The following is a 24,012-nucleotide window of genomic DNA, read 5'->3' on the forward strand; positions in this document are numbered from 1 at the left end:
AAAGTATACTTATCATACTAAACGTTTAATTACAAGAACTGCTTGCTACTCTTATTGAAGCCTGTGAATCTATGAAAGATCCAATACGGGATAAGAAAATAAGTTTTTTACCTGTAACTTCAGTTATCTTGTATTGGTATCTTTCATAGATTCACATGCAACCCACCCTCCTCCCTCAGAGGCTCCCCTTAGAGCTTGGGAGTCTTTATCCCCACTTGTGCTTGAAAATCTGAGGGAGTCTGCCTCTCTTGGGAGTGTTCAAGATGGTGCTTTCACCTTGTTCCTTAAGGCTTTAAGTTTTTTGTGTGTGTTTTTTTAAAGGATTTAGGCTATACATTTAAATTAGAGCCAATGATAGTAATACATACTGTTATATTATGGTAATGTGGGACTCCCACTTCGGGGAATGATTAAAGCATGATACTCTATGAAAGATACCAATACTGGATAACCGAAAGCACAGGTTAAAGAACTTATTTTCTTCTTTCTATACGTGTGAAAAGAGTCCTGTTTTGGTGACTTAACCACTGCTTAAGGTTAAGTGTCTTTTCATTTGGGATACCCTGAACGACTTTGTATCTTTAATTGTTTAAGCATAATGTTTCACTGAGTACTGGCTTTGGACCATGGTTCTGTGCGTTGGCACTTACAAGGGTGGCAGCATGAGCCTGGGGTAGGGCTTAGAGAAGAGAAAAGGACTCTTTTTCTGCATCATGGACATTGATTGTGAGTGAATTCAATGTGAAACAAAAATCTTGAGCTACAAGGTAAGGTGGTTCTGATGCAGCAAATGATAGATTATGATGGTAGTTTAGGACTTTTGTGTTGGTGTTACAACCTAATCTTCAATCTTGAGGGCATCCAAGGGGAAGGAAGTGTAGTTCGTTCGCCGAAATTTGCGTTGTTCCCCACCCCCCACAGTACTGCTCTTAGTGTATGTGTTTTATTCTGTGACTTTGTGTACATTTTATTCAATTGGTTTTATGTACTGTTTCTATGTTTAGCTACACTGTGACTTTCGTATTGCGCCACAGTTTGGCTTTCCTCATCACTCTGTGACCTGCTAATCCGAGCCTGTGTTGCTCCTTACTGTGACACTTATTACTCTTTGTACATTTTGCACCCTGGAGCAACTTTCTCTGCTTCATGTAAATTCTGCATGGTGCCCTTTTATGCGTGTGTGTATATGTGTGTGTCCAGATTTTCTTTCTCTATAGGGTGCTCCCTAATATGTGCATATGCACTGTGTGCTAATCAAATTCTGCCTTTTCTCTTTCTTTTGGCTTTTGTGGTGGCTCTCTTCAGGGACCTCACCATCTATCTGCACTGCTACAGCGCCAAAGCAGGGCCTCCCAAGGATCGAGAAGAACATCCGGTCTGTGATGAGAACTGTGACCTTGTCCTCTAACCCAGGTAACAATTGCCACCATTTGCTATTTTCTATATAGCAGGATATGCCACAAGATTGCGGCTTGGATAAGAGATTAGAACAGCCCGGTCCAAAGCCATTTCAAGTCATTTAATGGAGGTCAGTTCTAGTTCTGATTAGTGTTATCAGAGATAGGAATTCCTTAGATTTTTCTCCCTCAATAACTTTGCACCCATTTGACGAATCTTAGCAGAACTTTGCAGACCTATTAAACCAGTTGCATTGGCGAAGGATGAAAGGTTTGGTGGTGTTTGGTCAAGGGTGTGCAGTGAAAAAAGGCGGGTCCCAAAACATACTTTCACTCCAATGCGTTTTACATAGGCTTTTGTGTTTCATGTAGCGGCAAAACTGCTGATAGGATTGTAATGAAATTTCATAGCAATGAAGTGGTTATGAAGTTATAAGGGGTCAGCAGCTTAGTGATATCTGTGTAGCACAATAATGCTTAAAGTAGCAAGGAAGCCCCAAAAATAAATTAAACTTCATATGTAAAGTTTCAGATTTACTACATAAACAACTGCAAGACCCACTTATGGTAACATGCTAATGGAAACTTTATAATTGAACGCATAACAAATAAAAGACATCTTAATCTACATAAGTTTTTTTTGCTTGCCCTCTGGTTCACAAAATAAAGTTTTGCTGCCTTTTAATTCTATAAAAACCCAATTATAGACTGGCTTGTCATCGCCATGTACTATGGTAAACTGCAAAGTTACCGCGGTATTCCATGGCCCAAAATATAACTAAGACCTAGCTGTATAATCTGATTGCGGTACGCATGGTATCGCTTCAGATTTACAAAGCAATGTAAGGCCTCCATGCATAGCCCTGCGTTGATTGGTAAGTCTGGAGAAATGCATCTCAGCACAGTTCGCTGTTTTGCCTTACTCTGCACACTATAATCTACATTGCTGCTAAATAGCACATCCATCTGAACATCCAGCCACTGTACTCCACTTCACGGTATTCTACTCTTCGCTGCTCCATTCTTTGCCTCCCCACTGCATGAGATTTCAATCTACGCCGCTGTGTGCCACTCCACTGGACCCTATTCCACTTTACGCTATTCCACTGTATGCCACTCCACGCTATTCCAGTGTATAGTACTCCACTCCATTCTAGGCTATTCCAATGTACGCCAGTCCACTTTATGCTATTACTCTGTACCCCACTCCACTGTACGCCACGGCAGTCCACTGTACACTATTACCCTCTGCTGCACTTTGCTCTGCGCCACTCCGCTCCATGCCACTTTACTCTACGCGCCACTCCGCTATACACCACTCCAGAATATGCTTTTCATCTGCCATTCCACTGAACGCCACTTCACTCTGCTATTCCAATGTATGCTGCTCCACTGTACAACACTCCACTGTATGCCAATCCATTCCATTCTATGCTATTCCATTGGATGCCACTCCATTGTACCACTGTATGCTATTGCGCTCTAGACCTACTCCAGTCTATGCCACTTCACTGAAAGCCACTGCACAGCATGCTACTTCACTATATGCTATTCCACTCCTTGCCACTTCAATGTGCACCACTCCACACCATGCTAGTCCATTGGATGCTTCTCCATTGGATGCTTCTCCATTGGATGCTTCTCCATTGGATGCTTCTCCATTGGATGCTTCTCCATTGGATGCTTCTCCATTGGATGCTTCTCCATTGGATGCTTCTCCATTATTTGCCATTCTGCTCTACGCCATTCTGCCCTATGCCATTCCGCTTTACTCCTCTCTGCTATTCCTCTCTATGCCTTTAAACTGTATGCAACTTCAGTCTTTGCCACTCTGCTGTATGGTATTCTACTCTACCCAACTCCAGTGCAAGCCACTCCACTGTATGCTATTACACTCCACCCCACAATACACCACTCAAGTCTACACCACTTAACTGTACACCACTCCACTGTAAACTACTACATTATATGCTATTACACTCTATGCCATTCCACTGTACACCACTCAAGTCTACACTACTCCACTGTACACTACTTCACTATGCTATTACACTCCGTCACTCCACTCTATTCCACTTTATGCCACTCCACGGTATACTGCTCCCCTCTACGCCACTCCAGTGCACTCTCCTCCATTCTACAAAACTCTACTACACTTTATGCCACTCTAATAGTCTCTACTCCATCCTCTTACACCCCATTGTCCAAATTTGTACATAACGCTGTGCCTGTATGCTCTGTTGGACAAAACTCTCCGACAGTTACCAACACTGTACTACACAGCACTCCACTCTTCTGTATGAGACGCCACTCCAGTTTATAAGTTTCCTCGTCTCTACGCGACTTCAATATATGCCACTCCAGTCTATGCCACACTATTCTACGCTATTCCACTCTGCCGCTCCACTCTTCTACACTCCACTGTACAGTATTACACTGTATTCTACTCCACTTTATGCTAATTCAGTCTATGCCACTACAGTGTATGCCACTCTACTCTACGCCACTTGGCTCTTTGTGATATACCAGTAAGTGGTTATATTGTGTAAAGAGTCTAGAGATTCCTTCTGAAGTGTACAGGCCTCAATGTAAACCCAAACTGCTCTGTTTGTGGAAGTGTGGTCAAGCAGCCTTAGGGCTAACACAGAGGAGTGTAAGACATTTGTTATACACACAGTCATTGATAAATGACATGACTCAATAAGGAGATCCACATCAATTTTAGAAATACAAGCTTTCTTGATTTATTTTAAAACTTAGATTTATGTTAAAAGGTGAGTACAGTTTTCAATAAAAATACTTTTCACTTTAAAAAAGTAAACAGTGCAGTTTTTCAGTTTAGGACTGTTAACCTATAGCAGCAAAACAAGAATGCAGTTTTGCAGGTAAGTACACAACTTACAAATCCAGTCTAAGGGAGTCTGTGGTTAACACCAGGCATGGTTCAAGTTAGCACCAAGACTGCACCACCAGTGGCACAGTGGTGCCCGGCTGCAGAGGTCAAATTTGGAGTCTGGCGCCCATTGTTAACCAATGGAAACTGGGGGTGATCGAAGAGGCGCTGTTTACAGGTAAGTAAAAGCGGTTTCTAATGGATACATCTGCCTGTGGATTCCTCACCTTTTGAATTACCCCTGTGCCTGCATTCCACAGAATGTTTTTTCATAGCTCTCCCACGTCGACAAGGGCGTCCTAATAGCACGGCTCAGCTCGCAACTCCTTATTTTTTTTTTTTTTTGCAAAAACATTTTTTATTGCATTACTCAAACACAATTGACATCCACAATGTTCATCTGGCCAGTGGCCGCCATCCGCTTATAAAATCACATCCAAATACAATCTGGGCCACTTCCACCTACCAATGCGCCGTCCCCAAACCCTCCCCTGAAATAATACAGCCCCCCCCCACCCACGTGTCAGTGTGCCGGGACGACTACTACCAGGATAACCTCTCTCAGAAGGAGCCGTATTAAGAGCCATGAGCCACCACAGACAGGCCCCAGGCAAAGAGGAAAAGGAGAGCCCCCGGCCCCCATGAGCCAATCAGCTAGCCTCCCCCACCCCTAAGTACCTGCCTGTTGCTCCAGTGCCGCAGGGCCTCCCTCCCCCGCTGCTCCCCATCCCTGGAGATCAACCATTAGTGCTTCCCACGCCCGAGCCATGTCCAGAGCCTTGTCATCGTTTCGCCTAAGTGCAAGCTGCAGCCTGAACGTGCCCTCGCTACCCGCCCACTTGGTAAATGTCGCTCTCCACCTCGCGACGCTGGGACCCGTCCTCGACTTCCAGTGGAGCGTAATTTCTCGCTTGGCCACCACCAGCCCCAGGTCGCAAAACTTGCTAGTGATTTTCGTGCGCGGCGTGTGTGGAAACCAAAGCAGCAAACAGACTCCCATCTCCACCCGCAACTCCCGCCCTGTCACTTGGGCCAGGCATCTGACGACCTCCTCCCAGTAGCCACTTAAAACATCGCAGGACCAAAACATGTGTTTAAAGTCAGCCCCCTCCTCTCCACAACGAGGGCACTGCGGCATGGGGCCCCCAAAATACTGAAACAATTTAGCCGGCGTCAGGCTCGCAACTCCTTATGACGTCACCGGAGCCATAAGAATACCTCGTCGGCATGCTGATGTCCGTTCCATTTTTCCTGCGCCGTCTATGCGTAACGTTTTTTCTGGGACTCTCCATTTCCTTAGGATATTACTTTGTTTCAGTTTCTATCTGTGGTGTAGCACTATGATGGCTACACAAAAGAAGTCAGGGAATGTGGGGATCATATGTCCATCATGGACCCCCACGAAGATTTCCTTTGGTGCCTGTTGTTGGATCACGACGTCGAAGGATGTTCGTCTTGTCGGAGGATGAATCCGAAGGCACTCGAGAAGCGAGAGGCAAAGATATTCATGGCCGGGGCGAGAAAGGAGAAGAGAGGCCGCAAAAGATCGAAGTCGACGACCCCGCACACCTCCATGTCATTGAAGAAGCACAAAAAGAAGCATTGTCATGGGTCCTGGCGTCGGTCTTTGAAAGGCAAGTCTTTGAGGTTGGCTTCTCCGATTCAGCGGCGTCGTGGTAAAGATGACATCTCGCCTTTGTCCTCTCCTTCTCCGCAGGCAACTCCGGTCCATTCTCCCGCACCAAGGAATTTGCCGGCACCCAGGGAGTCATCTCCAACTCCTCCGGCTTCGCCCTTCCCAGCCCCGGTGTCACCGGCACCGCAGGCACAACCCGCCTCTCGGCCTAGGTCAGATTCAGACCAGGTGGCTCCGGATCTTACCCACCTTTTCCGGATCCGGGTGCGAATCCATCGTGTTTTCTCAATGCGATGTTTGGCATGTTTGCCAAAGCAGCTCACCCATCCGGCGTGCCAGCTGGCCCTGTGGGTCCGCTTGCCTACAATTTGGGCAGCCCCCAGCAACATGCACTGGCACCATTCGTGCCCTTCATGCTGATGACACCATCATGGCATCTCTCGGCGCCGAGGTTCTCTGTCGATTCCGCATTCTCCAGTGCCGTCTGCTTTTGGGCCTACGCCTTCCCAGCTTTGAGCGGCGCTGTTGACCACTACTAAGGGTCCTCCGACAGCAGCGCCGATTTCACTGCTGCCGCCGACACCGGTCCCGAAGATGCTCTCCAGGAGGGAGGCTCAGAGGCTGCTGGAAGAAGATCAGTAGCAGGCACAGCAGGAACAAGCTGGAGAGGGGGGAAATCCTTGAGTCTGTGGATGACTTCGAAGGTCTTCAGGAGGCCAATGGCTTGGACACTTTCCCGGAGTGGGAGCTCTCTTCCCCAAAGGCAATGCTTTGTCAGGACGTGGCTCCTTATCATACTGTCATCAGGAAGGCTGCTGACCTGTCGGAACTGCAATTGCCCACAGCTGAGGTCAGGTCTAATATTCGAACTAAAGTTCTGCACTCTCCGTCGTCAGTGGTTGAGCCTTTACTTCCATTCTATGAGGCTTTAATGGAACAGATGCTAGAGGTGTGGCAGAAGCCTTTGTCTCCCCAGCAGTTTCAAGAGCGGTTGCAAGACTCTATAAGCCTGCCCCAGGGGTACTGGCTTTTCTAACCTTTCTCCGGAGAGCTTGGTGGTTCAAGTGTTTTGTTCATCCAAACAGTCGGCAGGATCCTTCCCCACCACCCTGGGGGATAGGGACTCCAAAAAGCTAGAGCAGTCAGCCAAAAAAGTGTTCTCGACAAAAATGGCTTTAAAATCTACAAACCCCACCTGCTTGTTGGGAAGATATATCCACGCTTTGATGGACTCCGCCAAAGAGGTGTCTCCTAAACTGCATATGTACAAGGGCATTTTCTGGAGGTATTGACTGATACGCAGGCTGCAGCTCGTCAAGTGATTCACTAAGGTCTGGATACAGGGGACTCAGTCGCCAGGGTGATGGGCTCCTCGGTGGTTACCAGGAGGCACGCCTGATTGAGAGGTTTGAGGTTTTCTCAGGATGTTTAGGCCACTCTGCTTGGTCTTCCTTTCGATAGATCCATGCTATTTGGGACAAAGGCGTATTCTGCTCTGCAACGTTTCAAGGATAGCAGGGCCACTGCGAGATCTTTAGGCCTGCAGTCCCAGCCTAGGGGCTATGGTTAGAGGAGGTTGCGTGGTTTTGGAAAGGCGGCTTCCTTTCGAGGCCGTCAGCAACAACAGTAGCAACAGTCCACCTCCTCCTCTCCTGTCCCCCTCCCTCACCGTCCACCTCCCACATGATCCACAGGGAAGCTGCTCTAGATCCCCCCCATCTTGGAGCATGTTGGTCCTGTAGGAGGTCGGGTGTCCCATTTTCTACAAACTTGGAACTCTGTTACATCAGATCTTTGGGTTTTGAACCTTGTAGAAAATGATACGCCCTTCCTTTCCAGGAGTTTTCCCCCTCCTTACCCTCCTCGCCAGAGCTGGTGTTCGGAGGACCATCTGCTGTTTCTTCAGCAAGAGGTCCTGGCCTTGCTTCAGAAAGGTGCGATAGAGGTGGTTCCGGAGCAGGAAAGGGGTCAGGGGTGGTACTGATCGAGAAATACTGGTACCCTCCCTGGAGTGAATGAATGAAACTCACCAGACATAGCAGGTTTGCTCAGAAACAGAGTGAAATGTATGTTCGAGGCATATGAGCTGCAGATCACACACTAAGGATAAGATCGCCATCTGGTGTTGGGCTCGGATGATTGCAGGTGGTTGTTGTCTTCGGAAGAAGTCTTTGGTCACGAGATTGGTGACTCCTCCCCCTGGACAACAGTGCGCATGGGCATCCACTCCATCCTCAGATTGTTTTTTTCCGCCATTGGGTTCGGATGAACTTTTTTCCGCTCCAGCAGAAAACTTATAGCAATCCCTACAACTCTCATAACTTCAAAACTCGACGTCGAAAACCGTATCGGACCGACTCCGGACGTGGCTGATGGAAAGGACACCTTTTAAAAAATGCCCCCAATGTGGAGCAAAGTTCCCTCATAGCGATCACCACGAGGTCTGTAATTTGTGCCTTTTACCAGACCACAACGAATCCAGCTGTCCAGCCTGCGCCGCGTTCCGTTCGAAGAAAACCATCCGGGACCGGAGAGCTCGACGCCATAGCATGGCCAAGCCGGTTCCGGAACCAGAAGACATCTTTACACAGGACGTCCCTGACGATGACTCCGAAGATCTCCAAATCGTGTCCGAGGCCGACGATTCAGATCCGGGGCAGCCTGTGAGTACCAGCCCCCCTACCCCAACACCACCCAAAAAGACATTGGTCAAGACTCTGCCAACTGGGCCCAGTCGCGATCCAAAAACATCTTCTGAAGCCCCGCCCTCGGGTCCGGCTCCGAAGAAAAGTAAGCCTGCAGGTGGCTCGGGCTCGAGCAAACCTCACGTCATTGTGCCTTCGGCACCAAAGCAGGCTTCGGGACCGAAAACTCCATCGGACCCGAAACGTCACTCGGTCCCGATATCTCCACCGACACCGAAAGACTCGTCGGCACCGAAAGGCTCGTCGGCACCGAAAGGTTCTTCGGCACCGAAAAATCCACCGGAACCCAAAAGTTCTTCGGCACCCAAAACCTCTTCGGTGCCCAAACACGTCCATAAAGACCCGAAAAAGTCGGCGCCACAGCCGCCTTCGGACACTGAGGAACTCTTTCCTAAGCAAAAACGGATTTACATAAATCCAAAAACTGGACATATCACAGCGGTGCCCTACAAGAAGAGGAAGCTGGACTCACCACCTCCTCCAGCACCTCCAAAGAAGGACTGTGCCACTTCCCCCTTACGTCCTTCCTCTCCTACATTACCTCCTATTCCATCCCCCCCACCCCCACCGCCTGCACCTCTACCATCTCCTTCTCATACACCACCTCCACAGGATGATGATGATTTTGGGGGAGGGGGAGACCCAGATTTCTTTACTTATCCCACTGATCCTACTGATCCCTTTACACTCCCGTACACAGCACCAGTAGATGACTGGACTTACCCTATGCCTGATGTGCCTGACCCCGCTCCATACCCCTCAAAACCCTCCCCTCCTGATGACCATTTAGGGTTCGGTCAGCTTATTAACAGAGCAGCATCGTTTCATGGTGTCACCATGCACACCGACACTCCTGAGGAGGATTTTCTACTTGACACTTTGGAGCAGTCCCAGAAAACAGTCCACATTCTACCCATGATTAAGGGAGTAATAAAGCATGCCACTGAGGTTTTTAAAGACCCTGTCAGGGCCAGGGTTCTCAACCCCAGAATAGAGAAAAAATACAGACCAGCGCCACAAGATCCTGCGTACATCAAGGCGCAACTCCCCCTAGAATCACTAGTCATCTCCAATGCCAGAAAAAGGGCCAACTCCCAAACAACCGGAGACACGCCGCCCCCAGACAAGTAGTCTAAACTCCTGGAGGCTTCCGGCAAAAGGGTTGCCGCTCAAGCGGCTAACCACTGGCGTATCGCAAATACACAAGCCCTATTGGCTCGTTATGATAGAGCCCATTATGATCAACTGGAGGATCTCTTGCAACACCTGCCTGAACCTTTCAAAACACAGGCCACTGACCTCATACAAGAAGGCAAACTAATATCCAATGCCTCCATTAAATGTGCATTAGACGCAGCGGACACCGCCTCTAGGGCGGTCAACACAAGCGTATTGCTTAGACGCCACGCATGGCTGCGCATCTCCGGCTTCAAGCCGGAAGAACAAACCTCCATTCTTGCTCAACCCTTTAATCAGGAGCAACTATTCGGGCCGGCAGTGGACACTGCCCTGGAAAAAATGAAGAAAGATAATGAAACTGCAAAATCTATGGGAGCATTGCAGTCTACTCAACCCAGAGGCTCCTTTCGTCGCTCCTTTTACAGAGGAGGATCCAAAAATGTGGGAACAGACAGCTCTTCCACCTTCAAAACTTCAGGTCAAACATCCCCTAACAAAGGATATTTTAGAGGAGGGTATCGGGGAAACAATAATAAAGGCCGGGGACGGGGCAACAACAACAACACCCGTTCCTCTACAGCCACCAAACAGTGACTTGCCACCACTCCCCTTCCCCCCCCCCCCCCAGACCATTCCACTCCAGTCGGGGGCAGATTTCAACAGTTCCTACCGGTCTGGAATACCATCACTACAGACAGGTGGGTAAGACAAATTATCCAATATGGCTACTGCCTCGAACTCATAAACCCACCCCCAAACATACCACCCAGACACCGTCCCATGACGTCTCACCACCTCACGCTCCTCAAACAGGAAATACAGTCTTTGCTTCAGAAAAACGCATAGAACCTGTTCCACTACAACATCAGGGCACAGGAGTATATTCTCTATACTTCCTCATTCCCAAAAAGGACAAAACCTTGAGACCCATACTGGACCTCAGACTACTGAACCAGTACATACAATCAGATCATTTCCACATGATCACTCTCCAATAGGTCCTTCCATTACTTCAACAAGGAGACTTCCTTGCCACATTAGTCCTCAAGGACGCATATTTTCACATCCCTATGCATCCCGCTCACAGGAAGTATCTACGATTCGTGGTAGACGGTCAACACTATCAGTTTACAGTTCTCCCATTCGGAGTAACAACTGCACCAAGGGTGTTCACAAAGTGCTTGGCAGTTGTGGCAGCATATCTCAGGAGACAACAAATCCACGTCTTCCCCTACCTGGACGACTGGCTCATAAAAGCCAATACTCTAGACAAATGCGTTCACCACACCCACCGCACTATTCAAACCCTGCACAACTTGGGATTTACCATCAACTATCCCAAATCTCAACTACAACCCTCCCAAGTACAACAATACGTGGGAGCCACCATAGACCCAGCCAAAGCCGTAGCTTATCCCAGCATAGCCAGGATAGCCAACATACAAAGTCTGATCGAAACATTTCAAACACAACACTCTCTCCCCGCAAGAGTGTTCATGCAACTCTTAGGCATGATGGCGTCATGTATCTCCATAGTACCCTACGCACGCCTTCAAATGCGTCCCCTACAGGAATGTCTAGCACAACAGTGGAATCAGGCCCACGGACAACTTACCGATCTGGTGTTGGTGGACAGCCGCTCACTTCGCTCACTGAAGTGGTGGAACACCATCAACCTGTCCAAAGGGCGGCCGTTCTTGGAGCCCCTTCCACAAGTTGTGCTGACCACAGACGCATCCCTCACAGGGTGGGGAGGCCACCTCCTTCAACACACCACTCAGGGACGGTGGACCACTCAACAAAAACAGTTCCACATCAATCACCTAGAACTTCTAGCGGTGTTCCTAGCACTGAAATCCTTCCAAGTGCATCTCCAGAACAAAACTGTCCTCATCCGCACTGACAACATGACCACAATGTATTACATACAGAAACAAGGAGGGACACATTCTCTACAACTGTCCCAACTGGCGCAACAAATTTGGAGATGGGCAATTCCCCGGAACATCTACCTGCTAGCAGAACACCTCCCAGGGGTTCAGAACCAGGTGGCAGACCTCCTAAGTCGCCACACACAGCAGATACACGAATGGGAACTACACCCCAAAGTCTTACTCCCATTCTTCAAAAAGTGGGGCAACCAGACATAGACCTGTTCGCCACACCAGAAAACGCAAAATGCCCAACCTTCGCCGCCAGGTACCCACACCCGCGATCAAAGGGCAATGCAATATGGATGAACTGGTCAGGCAGATTTGCGTACGCTTTTCCGCCTCTCCCTCTCATTCCATTTGTGGTACGCAAACTGAAACAGCAGTCGCTGACACTCATCCTAGTGGCTCCCACTTGGGCACGTCAACCCTGGTTCACCACACTTGTGGAACTATCGCTAGTTCCACATCAAACTGCATCTCTCCCCGGATCTCTTAACCCAGAACCATGGAGAAATCAGACACCCAGATCCTCAAACACTGAATTTGGCAATCTGGCTCCTGAAGTCATAGAGTTCGGGTACCTCAACCTTCCTCCAGACTGTATGAATATCATTAAAGAAGCCAGGAGACCTACTACTAGGGCATGCTATGCTGCAAAATGGAAACGATTTGCCATTTACTGCGCTAACAATGACATACAACCACTGGATGCTTCCATCCAGAACATCATTTGCTATTTATTGCACCTGCAAAGATGCAATTTAGCGTATTCCTCTATACGTCTACATCTAGCGGCATTGGCAGCCTATTTGCAAAATAGACAACACCTGTCCCTCTTTAAGGTACCAGCTGTTAAAGCATTTATGGAGGGTCTTAAAAGAATCATTCCTCCAAGGTTACCGCCTTCCCCGGTGTGGGACCTTAATATTGTTCTAACAAGGCTCATGGGTCCACCATTTGAACCAATGCACAAATGCGAACTGCAGTTCCTAACATGGAAAGTAGCTTTCCTCATCGCAATCCCATCCCTGCGAAGAGTAAGTGAAATACAAGCCCTAACTCTAGAAGGACCCTTCCTACAACTACATCGGAACAAAGTGGTTCTTAGGACGAATCCAAAATTCCACCCTAAAGTCATTTCCCTTTTCCATCTAAACCAGTCTGTGGAACTGCCAGTCTTCTTCCCTAATCCAGACTCAGTAGCCGAGAGGGCACTTCATACCTTAGATGTTAAAAGAGCCTTGCTCTATTACATCGACAGAACCAAACCTTTTCGGAAGACCAAGCAACTGTTTGTTGCTTTCGCACCACCACACAAAGGCAACCCCATTTCCAAATCGGGTATCGCCAGATGGATAGTCAAATGTATCCAAATATGTTACCAAAAAGCTAAACGTACTCTTACCGTTCCCCCTAGGGCGCACTCCACGCGTAAAATAGGGGCCTCTATGGCATTCTTAAGGAACATCCCCTTAGAAGACATTTGCAAAGCAGCCACATGGTCTACCACACACACCTTCACTAGGCATTACTGTGTTGATGTGCAATCCAAGCAACAAGCTTCAGTAGGCCAAGCTGTCCTAAAAACTCTATTCCAAACTGCTGCAACTGATACAGGTGACCACCGCTAGGGAAGACACTGCTATATAGTCTATCCTTAGTGTGTGATCTGCAGCTCATATGCCTCTTAACGGAATATGCTACTTACCAGTATGCATCTGTTCTTGGCATGTAGAGCTGCAGAGCCACACACGCCCACCCGCCTCCCCGGGACCTGTATCTGTTCCAGCATCCGTCTTAATTAGACACTACACATGGACATCCTTTCTCTTTACTTCTTACACACTCCATTTCCCATCATGGCGAAAAACAATCTGAAGATGGAGTGGATGCCCATGCGCACTGTTGTCCAGGGGAGGAGTCACCAATCTCGTGACCAAAGACTTCTTCCGAAGACAACAACAACCTGCAATCATCCGAGCCCAACACCAGATGGCGATCTTATCCTTAGTGTGTGGCTCTACAGCTCTACATGCCAAGAACAGATGCATACTGGTAAGTAGCATATTCCTTATTCGTACCAAAAGCATGCATCATTGCTAATTAGCAAGGAAGAAGTCATATCTGCCACCTTAGGGGCTCTCAGACTGCTTTTTCCCAGAGTGGCTGGTTTCTGGGTGCTATATAGTTCAGTAATGCCATGTCAGCGGAACTAGAAAAAGGTACCAAGCCAAATATGGCTAATATGGATGTTCAATGTCTGCACCATGCAAATTATAAACAGCCAGATATGGGCAGACCAGAAAGGCTGGCTCGACACTGTGTAAGCAACTTGCACAACCAGATAAGGAAACTTATGATGACGTCAGGACAAGGAAAGTGACCTCTAAGTCTGATTCAGAATAGCTGCTGGAAGCTTGTCCAGGCAAGGTCAGATAGGAAGCCCTTTGGAGCTCTGGACCTCATGTTAGTGTGAGTGCATACATGTGAATTTAAATGGATATACATATATATTTTGCACCAGGTACTCCCGATACTTCCTGATCCCCAAAAAGGATGGGCGGTTTAGACCGATCCTGGACCTCAGGGTCTTGAATTTTTACCTCAGACAGGATAAGTTGGAGATGTTGACCCTAGCTCGGGTTCTTCTGGCGCTGCAGCAGAAAGGCTGGATGGTGTTGATTGATTTGCAGGATGCCTATTTTCACATCCCCATCCTGAGGTTGCATCGGAAGTATCTCTGTTTTACGGTGGGATTCCAACACTACCAATTTGCGGTCCTTCCATTTGGACTTACTTCTGCACTGTGAGTGTTCACAAAGGTGATGGCGGTGGTTGCAACTCATCTCAGGAGGTATGGGATTTTATTCCCCTATCTGGATGACTGGCTGCTCAAAGCAAAGTCTCCAGAGTTGGTGCTGCATCATCTGCAGATAACAGCTCAGCAGCTGTTAGACTTGGGTTTTTCGATAAATGTACCCAAATCTCACCTGGTGCCCTACCCAGCGCAACCTGTTTATAGGAGCATTACTGGACACCACTATGAATCGTGCCTTTCCGCTTCCTCAGTGGATCCTAGATATCCAGGCTATGATTTCGTTGTTTCATGAAGGGGGGAAAGTGTCAGTCCTGAAGGTCTTACGCCTGCTCGGTCCTTTCACTTCTTGCATACTGTTAGTCGGCCATGCACGCTGGCATATGAGGGCACACTAGTGGTGCCTCAGAAGGCAGTGGTTTCAGCACAACGGAGATCTCAGGGTGTAGAAGTGAGATTCCTATCAGTCTCACTGGTGCAGGGACACCCTTTGTCTACGGGTTCACAAAATGAGGTTCGACACTGGAGTGGAACAAAAACACAAGTTTATTACATCTCATGAGAGGAGTTCATCATACAGACTACAAGTGCCTGAGAGGGAACTAACTAGCATGGTTTCAATGTGATTTTTTCTTTGAGAGAGACCCTTTGTCTCAGACCAGGGGAAAAGGGTACTATTGACAAGTAAAAATGAAAATCCCTTGGTGAGGATGTATACTAATATTAAGTCTCTAAATTCCCAGCGCAAAGTTATAGCCCATATGTTAGTGAATGCGGAGTTAAAGATATTACTACACAACTATGAATTGTATATTTAAAAATTATTGCTTTATTTAAAAATGTTCACTTGATATAAAAAATACTATCAAACTTATTGCACTGAAAATGACATCAAATTCATATACCATTAAAATACTTTGTTACATGCATTCAGGAAAAGACACAAAACTAATAGTTCAACACAATAATTCAACATAGGAGTGATTACTATAGCTTTGATCCCTAGTGTATGCCAACAAACATTCAACAGAGAGACAAATACAGACAGTACAATTTGTCATTTAGAAACACATCGGGTCGGAACAGTTCAAGTGCAAATCCTAGATACAATCTATAATTCTTATCTATAGGATAAGCTATTTCCACGGATTGTGTTGAATGAAGCGTCAATGCATTTCGATGGTTCTATTGATATCCCATCTTTATCAAGACCAGTATAAGTCTCTCTTAATTGGCACTGTATGGTTGCCTTTGATCACAGTCCTGTAAGCAGATACAATATATTAATATTTCATGTAGTTCAATGCTGCACTTGTAGGCGGCTTACTGTTTGCGACAACTTTATCATTTGTATTTTTCATAGTTTCATTTCAGTACCCACTATCTTGAGTATGTTACAAGATCTATTAATTATTTCTACAGTTACAGAGACATGACATACATATTTTGTCCAACATTTCATATCGTACCTATTAACTCTATCAGATGGGCTCCTTCTAGTGTGTGCTTATGGTCCCATGCACCACCCTTATTAATCCTAACATGCTTCTAGAGGAGCCAACCCCTGGTGCACCTGGTCAGGGAACTAATTATAAAGACAAACTGAGGGTATTTTACCTTATTTCATTTTACTGCCATCTCCATACGCTTTGATTTGTTGGGCATGTTTTTAGCCTCGGATCCAGAGAATCTACAAAATATATATCCATATCAACGCTAAATGTATACTAATTATTGTGACGGGCTTAATTGTAGGCATTTTTGTAAGCAATGTCCTATTCTCACCTCAATTAATTCAGTGGTAGGATCCTTGTTATAATTTCTGTGCAGAGCGTTTTTCTGGAGTGTTTCACTGAGTATTTCACATTAAAATCATTAATTTTCATTCTAGGGGAGAAACCTGAAATTAGTTTTCTATTTATCAGGGTGTGGAAAACTGATGTTTTGCTGCTTAGGTAACTGACGTACCTGAAAAGACTGCTTACTTCTCGCACCCTCACCAAGTCTTACTGGTAAAATCTTCAAAGGGGGTACTGTCTTTTGCAGTCTCCAGTTGATATTAACTGAAAAGACAGAAGGAGGAGAGATCCCATAACTATTAGTATTATCTTAAGGATTAGATATCGGCTTAAAGGGTGACTTTGTTATAAAACATCCCTCTCTCATAATCTCCCTCCTCATTACCTTAAAATTCATGTAGAGAGGCTGCAAATCGTCCTTCCGCTGTGGGTCATCCAAATGAAATGCCCTTTGCGTTCGAGCTTAAATATCTAAATTTAAAGCACGCGATTGGCTCCCCATTGTTCTCTTGATGCGTGCCAGCTGTGGGCTTAGAGCCTCTCCTACCGGGCCCGCTGATTCTGCCCTAATTAACCCGGAAGCCAGCCTGTTAGGGTCATGGTATCATAGTTTTGTTGTCTCTGCCTTCCTTGACCTGGAAATACTCGTGTTACGGCATGGAGGAATGCCGTTCTCTGCCTCTTTTACCCCGGAAGCTTTCTCCCCAGATGGATTGTTATTTGTTCATCGGATCGGTTTCCAAGCGTAATATTCAACGGGAGTAATGGTATGAGGTAGAAAATTACTCGTTATGCCCCTATGAACTTGTATTCTTATTTGGGCTGACCCTACCCACGCCTACTTGCCATCGAGGACATTTCTAGTGGCAGTTGCGATGGAAAGATCCTAATAGTAATATGCCTGTTACACTAATTCAATCTCCGTCTATGCTTATTAGGTATTTGAGATCTACATTCCTCCTTATGTATTCATGTTATTGTTCCCCTTATCTCGTGTGCGCCCGCACTTACCCATATTTCCACCTACTACTTTCTACACTACCTATTTGGTCATCAGCTCTGTGCCATCTATCTGCATAATCTTGTTCGACTCTCAATTAATATTACCACATACCGTCAACACTTTCATTTATTTTGCTAGAGACCTAAATATTCCCTCTCCTGAAAAAACCTCAACCTAGATTTGTTTTTTACCTCGTTGGATTTGTTTCTTTATCTAACCCATGTGTCTGTTGCATCGTCTCTTTTTATTGTTTTATCACTTGGCTTCTATACATATGCATTACAACCGTCTCAGATTGAGTGGCCATCCTTACTCTATTTCTGAAAAATTTCATGTCTATAATTTTAATTACATAATTATACCAGTCGGCAACCTCACAGGCTAATTGTTAATGTTTCTGAATTTTCTATTGGTTAGCAATCCGTTTCATCCAGTTTTCTCTGGAATGTAATCCTTTGTCAATGGTATCTAAATGACACATGAACCATCGTTCCCTCATTTTTCTGATGGCGTCCAAATTCCCTCCTCTCCTACTGATATTCACTTTCTCTAGTATGAACCAACTAAACTGAATACAGTTGTGGTTCTTTCTTAGATAGTGATCTGTCAGGGGTGCATTCCCTTTACTGGTTTTCAGTGCTGACTTATGTTCCAAAAGCCGAACATGCAGTTCCCTGCATGTCTCGCCAACGTATCCCAGGCCACATGGGCAGACAAGCAGGTATACCACGTTCTTGCTACGGCAATTGAGCGTTTTAGCCACCAGTGTTTTGCCATTAAAATTCTAATTTTTCACCTCAATACAGTTCGGACAAATAGAACAAGTACCACACCTGTAGTTTCCTACCGCTTTCTGGTTATGCAGATTAGCATGGTTTCAAACCTAGTATTTATGCTCATTTGGTACAGTAAGACCAGCACTAAAACCCCTTTTGTCATTGTTACACATCCCCTTACAACCCCTTACACAATGTTTACATGTTTAACCCTGATAAACCCCTACCCACGTCATCTTTGTAGGGAGGTGACAGACGTTTTTGGGCTAACAGATAAAGCATCTGTTAACTTAGGCCTTTCGGCAGGGCAGGGCTCACTGTGACATGCGAGCCTTATCTATACAACCAGCTTTCAGTGAACATGTAACTTCTGACTTCACCAAAGTCCCCGCAGAAACACAAAATGGGGCTGGTAGACAAAATGGCTGGAAGCGGAGGCTAAGTTAACAGAATACAATTTTTTACCGTTTAACAGTCCCTCCTTTTAGCCTCTGCTAAATACATTTTGTCTAATTGAGAATACATTTCAAACACACACATATGTATATATATATATATATATATATATATATATATATATATATATATATATAAAACTTTGAGAATACATGAAGAGTAAAAAACCAAATCAATGTTATACTGTAACAGTTGAAAGTGCTCTATCTGCATCGTTCAAGCTTTCTGTATCTATTTTCATAAATTCATCTATTTGTTGCTGAAGCATAAACTGCTTATTAACCTCACAAATATCCACTTTCTAAGGGATATAGGACATGCATAAAGAAGTACAGAGGCGGCATATAATAGGCATACATTGAATGCAAAGGCAACAACCTAGAATAGTGCCACTATACAGGCTGCTATGACAAGTAATTTCCATCCCCATGACATGACATAATGCCCAAAAACCAACTAGACCAGGTCCATGTTCCAGTGTCTTGGTGTATCTCAGCCGCTATCTTATGTAATTTGGAAATGGCCTGATAAACGGAAGTTGCGTTGTCTGGTATATAAACACAGCAACTGGCACCGATAATTCGGCATGCACCTCTCCAATCTGCAAGAATAACTTCTAGAACCATACGATTCTGTACAACTACAAGTCTTGCCGTCTGGAGTTCCTCAGTGATGTTACCTAGAGCTGTCGTAGTCTGATTAACTGCTGCCTCAACTACTCTAGTGAGTCTTTGTATGTTCCTACTATTAAGAGGTGTACCAACAAAGATAAACATACCCAAGTTCACGTCCACATATTCTTGAAATGAGGTGTCAGTCTGATCCACTGCCTTAATATCTATCATTCTCTTGGTCCGAGCTAATAAAGGATTGTGAGGCGATAATCCAGTCTTATGATAAGAAGCTGGAGCTAAGTAAACGGAGGGGAAGAGGAAAGATATGTAACATATCCCTGACCATCCTGGCGGTAGATAGAAATAACCCTTATTCCCACAAATAAAATTCCCCACAAATAAAATATGTATTATGGCATGCTAGAAAACTACTAAGAGTCGGACCTGTTATAGTCAATATAGTGTTACAATCACTATTACCTTCAAAGATGGGACCGAAACTTTTTAAACATAGGGGGGCTCGTGTGTCTGTTATTGTTATAATAGGGAATCCTTTCTCTAGTTTAGTCCGTGTCCTTGCAAATACATATCTTGTGGCAGAGGTACCTCCAGCATATTCCTCAGTTTCCCATTCCGATCCCTTTGCTTGCGGATTACCATCATCATCTGGGTAACATACTGTATTCAATTTCTTATTAAGACCCCCTACATCAGCTTTAGAAACGCCCCTAATTTCTGCAGCCCACAAAAGTGCAAACCAAGCACGACCAGAACGATTGTGGGAGAATGGGAGCAGGATGAGAGGAGTTCCCCTTGCACCCTGGTGTGCAGGTAACAATCCGCAAACCCAACAATTAGAAACATCAGTAATGCTACGAGTATAATGTAACATTCGAATAAATGAATTATTCTTGTAGGAGAGTCTATGCTTTTCATCTAACGGTGATGGCGTAAAATGGTAATGTTCAAACTGTGTGGGTGTTGAAAGTACAAGCGCATGCAGTGGAATTTTCACATGTAAAAACCAAGCTATCGCACAAATTCCTATAACACTAACTAAACTTGCTGCTAAACAGATGGACATCCGTTTTTGTTTTTTCTCTCTCGACGTAAGTTGTAGAATATCCTGGCGTTCTTCCTCCATGTTTGGCATCCAAAAATCAACAATGTCTTTAACTGTATTGTTTCTTGAAAACGCTGCACAAAAATGTTCTCTTTCAAAAATGTCTATAGTTTATGTCCAATGCATATGTCAGTCAATGTGGAATTTCACAAAGAAAGCAAACATTTGAAACAGTCAAACAATATTTTTCACCTTGATCAAAGTCCAAGCTGAAAAAAACAAAAATCGTTGAAGACTTGCAGTTCAATAAAACCACAGAAATGCAAAAGGAAGTCAATATAGCAAGTATTTAAGAAAGATCATCCACAAGTTCATTCCTTACAGCCTGAAGGATCGTTTGATATAGTGCCATTTTCAAAGGATGCAATTCGTGTCCCCTGTAAAATCCAGTCTGGGAAAAATCAGGTAACTGAAGCTGTGGGCCACGGCAAACAAAAGCTATCTTACTTCTGATCGGATTCCTTGGCCAAGAAGTGGAAAGTTCTGACTCTATCGCGGGTCCTGGGCAAAGTAGATTGATGAAAACTCGAATAGTGTCAGGGGTTTTCTGTACCGAAAACCCTTGGATTCTCTCTATTCAGATTCTGTGGGACAGATTTTTGCCACAAAAATCAAATGGTAGTTCAGAAATTTGGGTTCTTACACGGATTCAGGATATCCACGCCACAAACCGCACCAAACCTAGTTAGGCCACTTCTGCAGCATAGAGTCTCCTGCCAAGTAGGCCCTCTAACCGGACCAGACTCGCCGCACCCTTTTCTCAAAGTCTTCGTTCAGTGGGTAGCACGAGGTCTCTGATTGTACCTCTCTCTTCCAGCTACTGTCGGATCAGTAAAAAGCAGTTCTTCAGGTGTTGCAAAACAGTGGACCGTCTTTTCTTCGTTGCTGAGAATATTGTGTGCAATTCCTGCGTTATCATTTTCCGTAATCTGAGTCAGATCGGCTGGCACTTTCTTGCAGTGCGAGCCATGGATCCAATTCCTTCTGTTCGTAACTCGGACTGCTGTTCGTGTTGCCAATAGGACCTGTTCAGGCCCCTTCCAGCGAGGTTCCAAGTTCTTTGAATGCTGGAATTTCTTCGTTACAACCCAATCACTGGGTTGTAACGAGTGCCCAGGACCTTCAGAATTGTCAGGGAGTGAGTCTCGCACCTGTTGGTGAATCAAAGAGATTTTCTGTAAGTTCCTTCATGTAATCTAACAAAATAGGGTAATCAAGTTCTCTCATTTTCTTAAGATGTGGGAGACCCCATACATTCATTGGTCTCTGAAAAACCACCTCATAGGCCGTAAGGCAAGACTTGCTATGTGCCACTGCACGTGCAGACATGAGGGCTAATGGCAAAGCATCAGGCCACTTAAGCCCTGTTGAGGCATGCACCTTAGCTAATTTAAGTTTCAAAGTCTCATTATAACGTTCCACTAAGCCAGCAGATTGTGGATGATTAGCAGCATGACATTTCTGACGTATACCCAAACTTTCAGTAATCAATTTGATAACGTGCAATAAAATGAGGTCCATTATCACTCCATAAAATTCTACAAATCCCAAATCTAGGGAATATACTTTCAAAAGAATCTTAGCTGTGGTGAGTGCAGTATTATCTTTTGTAGGATATGCCTCCACCCACTTTCTAAAGGCACATACTATAACCAAGGCATACCTAAGGTTATTGCACCTTTCCAGTTCAATGAAATCCATCTGCAGGACTTCAAATGGCGCACTAGGTGGAGAGAACCCTCCTTTTGGGGTAGCCACTCCCTTCCTCGGATTGTGTTGCAAACAAATCATACAATGTCTGACATGGTGTTCAGCTGTTTTTCTCTAGTTGTGTGGATATACTTTTTGCACTAACATGTGCTAGGCCATGTGCCATAGTGACAAACGATAATACATAAGAACTGGGCAATTTTCACTTGTCCCCATCTGGCCCTTTTCTCCTACAATTTTCACCGTCCAATATTCCTGTCTTTTCCCATTGTTCTTTTTCCTTCTTTGTTGCCATCTGTTGAATCTCTCTAATCTCTTCATTTACATTATACATGTTCTCTGCAGAGGAATACATTACATACATTTGTCCTTGTTGGCTTCATGCTGTTTCTTTTGCCGTACTGTCTGCAAAAGCATTGCCTCTTCCAGATCATCCACTTCTTTCTGGTGTGCACTACACTTAACAATAGGTATCTGCTTTGGTAATGTTAATGCAGTCAACAAATTCTGAACTAATTCTTCATGTTGGATCTTTGTTCTGTGGGATGTCAGAAACCCTCTTTCCTGCCATAAGCGTCCAAAGTTATGTGCAACTCCAAAGGTATAATGACTGTCTGAATAGATATTTACAGACAGTCCTTGACTAAGCTCACAAGCTCTCAGGAGTGGAATAATTTCTGCAGTTTGTGTGGACTTACAGGGGATTCGAGCCGTCTCCACAATTGTGTGCAGCGTAGTGATAGCGTAGGCTGCAGTTGTAGTGCCATCAGGCAATTTAAAACCAGACCCATCTACATACAATTCGCCCTGGGCATCAGATAGAGGAATATCGGTAAGGTCCACTCGACCCTTTGTTTGCTCTTAGTGGTAAAAATGCAGTTGTGTATGTCATTAGGTTGTTCAGAAGGCAATGTCAACAAAGTAGCTGGATTCAAGGTCAGACATCGTTTAAGGGTAATATGTGGTGCTAACAAAGTAACCTCGTACCCGGTAAGACAGGAACTCGTCAAATGTTGTGTTTTAGTTTGATTCAATAATACATCAACTGAGTGGGGAACGACAACCGTCAGTTTGTGGTCCAGTACTAGTCCTGCTGATTGTCTGATTGAAATGACAGTTGCTGCCACAGCTTTCAGGCAACCAGGGAGTACCCTGGCCACAGGGTCCAGAACTGCAGAAAAGTATGCACATGGGCGTTTTGTCTCCGTGTGTCAAGACAGACAGTGCACAACCTTTTTGTTTGTGTACATAAAGAGAACATGGTTTCGTGTAATCAGGTGTTCCTAATACAGGAGCAGAACATTATGCAAAAGTTGGTCGCACACTGCTCGTCACACCAGCAAGTTGCCCCAAAGGACTGTGGTAAATGTAGTGGCGACGGCGGGTACGCCTATGCCACGATGTGTAAAAAGAACAGTATGTGTTGCGTTAGCCATCCCTGGACACGTGTTTCGAGGTAGTTGCCTCTCGTCAGCAGGGAGCAGGTCAGTGTAAAGGGGTGCCGTGTGGACTGCCAAAATGTAATTAAAACAGGTCAAGTACCTCTCATGGCGGACAGGTGCAGATCCAAGGCTAGTCAGCCCGTTGGCTCAAGGGAGCCGTAATAAATTATGCAAAAGTTGGTCGCACACTGCTCGTCACACCAGCAAGTTGCCCCAAAGGACTGTGGTAAATGTAGAACATAATGCTGCTCGAAATTGCTGATATGCATTCTGACACTCAAAAGACCAAGGCAAAGGAAACTGGGTATCTTTGGTCGTAAGGGCAAGAAGGTTTAATGATGAGGGAAAAATTAGGGATCCAATGACGACAATAGGACGCCATGCCTATCAATGCCCTGACGTCCTTTTGCGTCTGAGGAATAGGTGTGTGTATGATAGCCTAAATTCGGTCTTTGGTCAGCGTTCTTCCATCCTTCGTCAAGAGGTGACCTAAATAGGTAACCTCTGGTCAACAAAACTGCAACTTATTT

General features: G+C 45.4%; 1 protein-coding gene across 9 annotated transcripts in view; it reads left to right on the forward strand.

The window, feature by feature from the left end:
- The window catches only part of LOC146871736 (zinc finger CCCH domain-containing protein 11A-like), an 858,888-nt gene that overhangs the window by 395,079 nt on the left and 439,797 nt on the right, over positions 1-24,012 (forward strand). For all 9 annotated transcript variants that reach the window (XM_085651275.1, XM_085651281.1, XM_085651282.1 and 6 more), the window contains one exon: positions 1,306-1,413. In XM_085651275.1, the coding sequence (XP_085507401.1) occupies positions 1,306-1,413 (108 nt within the window). The remainder of the gene's footprint in view (positions 1-1,305; positions 1,414-24,012) is intronic.

The sequence above is a fragment of the Triturus cristatus genome, chromosome 1_1, assembly GCF_964204655.1.
Source record: "Triturus cristatus chromosome 1_1, aTriCri1.1, whole genome shotgun sequence".
NCBI classification, from domain to species: domain Eukaryota; kingdom Metazoa; phylum Chordata; class Amphibia; order Caudata; family Salamandridae; genus Triturus; species Triturus cristatus.